Source organism: Pteropus vampyrus, unplaced genomic scaffold (assembly GCF_000151845.1).
Source record: "Pteropus vampyrus isolate Shadow unplaced genomic scaffold, Pvam_2.0 Scaffold93, whole genome shotgun sequence".
Taxonomy (NCBI): Eukaryota; Metazoa; Chordata; class Mammalia; order Chiroptera; family Pteropodidae; genus Pteropus; species Pteropus vampyrus.
Genome location: NW_011888874.1, coordinates 2,347,431 through 2,351,140, shown reverse-complemented (window position 1 = coordinate 2,351,140; position 3,710 = coordinate 2,347,431). Strand labels below are relative to the sequence as shown.

Sequence of the window (3,710 nt, the reverse complement as noted above, 5' to 3'; positions counted from 1 at the left end):
CGCTAGCTCCGTGACCTTAGGTGTGCCCCTAACACTCTCCGCACCTCAGTGTCCTTATCTGCAAAACTGGGGTCAGAAAATTGGAAATAAAAGCTAATTTGAAATACGGGGCCTTCCAGGGCTCTGCGGAGGAAGAGTGATGGCTTTTCCTCTCTCCACGCGAGTTTTCTCCTTCGACATGCGGCGTTCCTTCTGCTGGCTCAGGCCCGGTTCTCCTCGAATGCCCTGCGAAGGCTCCCAGGAGCGTTCGCCGTGCTGGCTGCTCACTTGGAGAGCTGGTGCCCAGGAACCTTCACTGTCGGCCTCTTCCGATTCCCCCCACTGCGGTTCCGTGGGCGTCCGAGAACTCTTTCAGCCTCCACGGGTTCTGTGTCCTGAGGCCCAGAATGCACATACCACCGTGAGCTGGCATCTGCCTCTGCCCACAGCTGGTCCTGGCAGTTCCCTGACCAGCTGGAACGGGGTGTCACATCCTGGCCCGCGCCCATAAGTTCAATTAAGAATAGTCTTGTTAAAAAACAACTGTTAAAGGAAAAGCAGGACTTGGCTTTTATAATGTAAAACAAATTTAAGCAATAAACTAATGGTAATTAGAATCAGGAGTTTCTCTGTCATTTCAAAGCAATCACCACTCAGAACAAAGGGAAAATTCCTTTCCAAAAAATATATGGCAAAAGCCGTATCCGGTAAAACTTTTCGTCTTAGAGTATTCATAAAATCTTTATGGGGAAGTCTTATAAGCCTATAACATGTTTGAACATCATTTTTCCGGAGAGCCGATACATTGACATGTATTTTGCTGGTGTGGAGCTAGGGCTGCCCAGTTCCGGTCAGGGACGGTGACCGGGGGTGATTCTCCCGAGGTCTCAAAAGTTAAGGAGAACCTGATGTGGGTGAGCACTGGGCTGTCCCTCGCAGAGGAGAGGCCAAAATATAAAGGAGTTGCCTCTGACTGCCATTTAAAAATCTTTCATCCGACACCTGAAATTCCAGTTGTGGACTGATTCTTAGTCTCACTGCTTTCTCTATCATCTTAACCATTGTCATGGCGCGATGTCACCTGTAAACATCTCTGACAGGACGCCACACCTGGAGAGTGAGGCGGAGGGAGCCCCTGTTCACGTGGCTTCCCTCCTGGCTGCGCCTCCTGCCCGCCTGCCTCCCTAGCGAGGCCAGTGCTTCCGGAGTTTCTGCCTCCTCCCCCGTGTCAATCACGTCGCATCCTTAGTGGGCTATGTGGCACGTGGTCGTCTGGCTGCAACAGACACCCTTGGACGTCAGCGGCAGGTGCTGTGGAGTCAGCCTGTGTTTGTTGAACAGCTCCCGTGTGTCCGAGACCTTATGCATCCCTGGGGAGCAGCAAGAAGTGTCAGAGATGCCCCCTGGCATTTGAAAGCTCGCGATCCTGGTAGGAGAGAGAAGAGGTGGGCAGTCCTCCCTGGCGGGACACGGTGACTGTTGCATGAGGACCACCGAGAAGAAGGTTCTGGAAGCTGAAGATCTTGACTTGGAAGAAAGCTCTTCCATCAGGAGTGGCCAGAAGGCAGTGCAATTTGGATGGGGGATGGGAAAATGAGTAGGACTTGTGGGCGACGTAGGTGATGGGAGACGGCCTTTCAGAGCGAGTGCCAGGGTCGGCAGAGGCACGGAAGTGGAGAGGTACAGGCCTTGAGGTCCCCGTGCTTAAAGGTAAACCTGCTGCTTACCCGTACCTGTCAGTGATGGTCTGCGTGGCTGCCTTGTAGAGGATATGGAAGCGCTCACATTGGATTTAGGTTGCTGTGTCCTTGGGGTCAAGGGCTGTCTACTCTTATTCTTTTCTTACTCCCTCCAATGCCTGGAAGAGTGTCTTTTATGTAGTGATCGAACTGCTTATAGCATTGTAAAACTGTAAGTCTGTGATGTTTGCAGCCCCAAGAAACCCTTTTCAATACTGACTTCCTTTGTCCTTCATATGATCTTCAAATATTACGCCTGCATTTTTGTCCGCCTGCCCAGATATTGGTCATTATGGTAACGCGGCCCCTGCTCTGTGGTCCGTGATGTCCCGTGGTGCTTGTGCAGTTCGGGCAGCTGTCATTCTGACTGGCTGGGGAGGTGCAGGAGGCACAGGTTAGAGGGAGGGAGAGGGAGGACCCAAAGGCTAATCAGAAGGAACCAACCAGCACGTTTGGTGGTGAAGCTGGAGATGGAGACGAGTTATTTCTGAGCATTAAATAAACTGAGCCCTCGAGACGTTAGGGAAGGTGAAAGATGCAAATCATGGAGTATGGTAAAAGAAAGAAGCTTCCGAATGAGTCACACTCAGTTCTTAGACCAGACTGCACTAAAAATATTTACTTGACGTCGAAACTCAATATCGACAGCTAAAGTTGAAATATATGTATCATGTTTCTGTTTTATGCGAAAATACAGATGACATCCACGCCGTTGTCCGCTGCCCTTGGAATCCTAGGACACGGTGCCCTTTAAATGTCAGGACGATGGGTGGGCAGTGTGTGACTTTTCTCTTGTGTTTTCTCTTGCAGGACGTAGCAGAAACAGCCCCCCGCCCTATGGGTTCCGTCTCTCCTCAGAAGAAGAGATGAGGAGAAAGCGGCTTCACAGATTTGACTTCCAGTGAAGGGGTGTGACATCTCGGGCACCCACGGTCCAGCGGTGTCATTATTGCCCGTTGGGTTCATCCTCCAAGAGCCTCTAGTTCGTTTTTAACAAAAGCAAAGTGCACTGTCGTCACCCAAGCTGCTCACGTCACCCTGTGGCCACAGTGAGTCTGGATTCGCAAACACATTGACTCATTTCGAAACCAGACTCGTAGAATGCAACTCGCAGCTTTTCAGAGTGGCCCTTCTCCTGGCCTTGTGTTCCCTCGCAGACAGGCCAGTCCATCCACACCGGGACCAGCTCCCACACTCCTTGCTCTCACTGCGGACTCATTCCGCTTCTGAAGACTGTGACCTTCACTGGGAGGTCTGTTTTCACCAGCCCCGAGGATCAGGCCCTCATTCTGCCCGGCGTGCTCCATGGCAGGCTGGGTAGGAAGTGAGACGCCATCCCTGGTCTCCCAGGCACATTGCCATGGTGACTTCCCAGGAACAGGATGCGGCTTCCATGGTGCAATGCTGCTCAGCCTCCTTGACACAGGCGCCTCCGCTCCTGGGGCCCCCGCATCTGGGTGGCGTCAACCATGAACTTGGCTTGTTCCTATATTGCTCTGCCTTCATAGAACACCTGACTGGAGACGTTTTAGTAAGACCTCAGGTGGGGAACCACCCACACACTCTAGCAGGTATCAGGTGGCGCCAGCAACTTGGGCAGCCTGTCCAGTGGCAGTCTGTGTCCCTGAGGATGTGACTTGTATTAACTAATCAGGTAACCAGCAGCAGGTGCCACGCACAGAGTAGAGCGAAGGTGTTCAGTGGGTTGGGTCACGGGGAACTCTTTCCTGAGGAAGTTTTTTTCCTCATAAAAGTGCCTTTTATTTGGCCACGATAGCAGCCATTTGTGCTTCTTAAGTGTCTGAGACACTCCTGCAGTGCTGTCTCCCACAGACTGTCCAAGTCACTGACGACGTTTCTTGGTGCTCGTTTTCATGAATAAAAGGACGAAGTCATATATCACTGATGTCTTACTGTTACTGAAGTATTTAAGTATTAAAGAGAACTGTAAGCAGAAAAGGATCTTTCTATTTTGATTTAGAGTTTTCTGAT

General features: G+C 51.2%; 1 protein-coding gene across 2 annotated transcripts in view; it reads left to right on the top strand.

Annotated features, from left to right (window-relative positions):
* The window catches only part of RHBDD1 (rhomboid domain containing 1), a 123,838-nt gene extending 120,161 nt beyond the window's left edge, over window positions 1–3,677 (top strand). For both annotated transcript variants that reach the window (XM_011364069.2, XM_023532928.1), the window contains one exon: window positions 2,529–3,677. In XM_011364069.2, coding sequence (XP_011362371.1) covers window positions 2,529–2,623 — 95 coding nt within the window. In that variant the 3' untranslated portion in view covers window positions 2,624–3,677. The remainder of the gene's footprint in view (window positions 1–2,528) is intronic.
* Window positions 3,678–3,710: the final 33 nt, after the last annotated feature.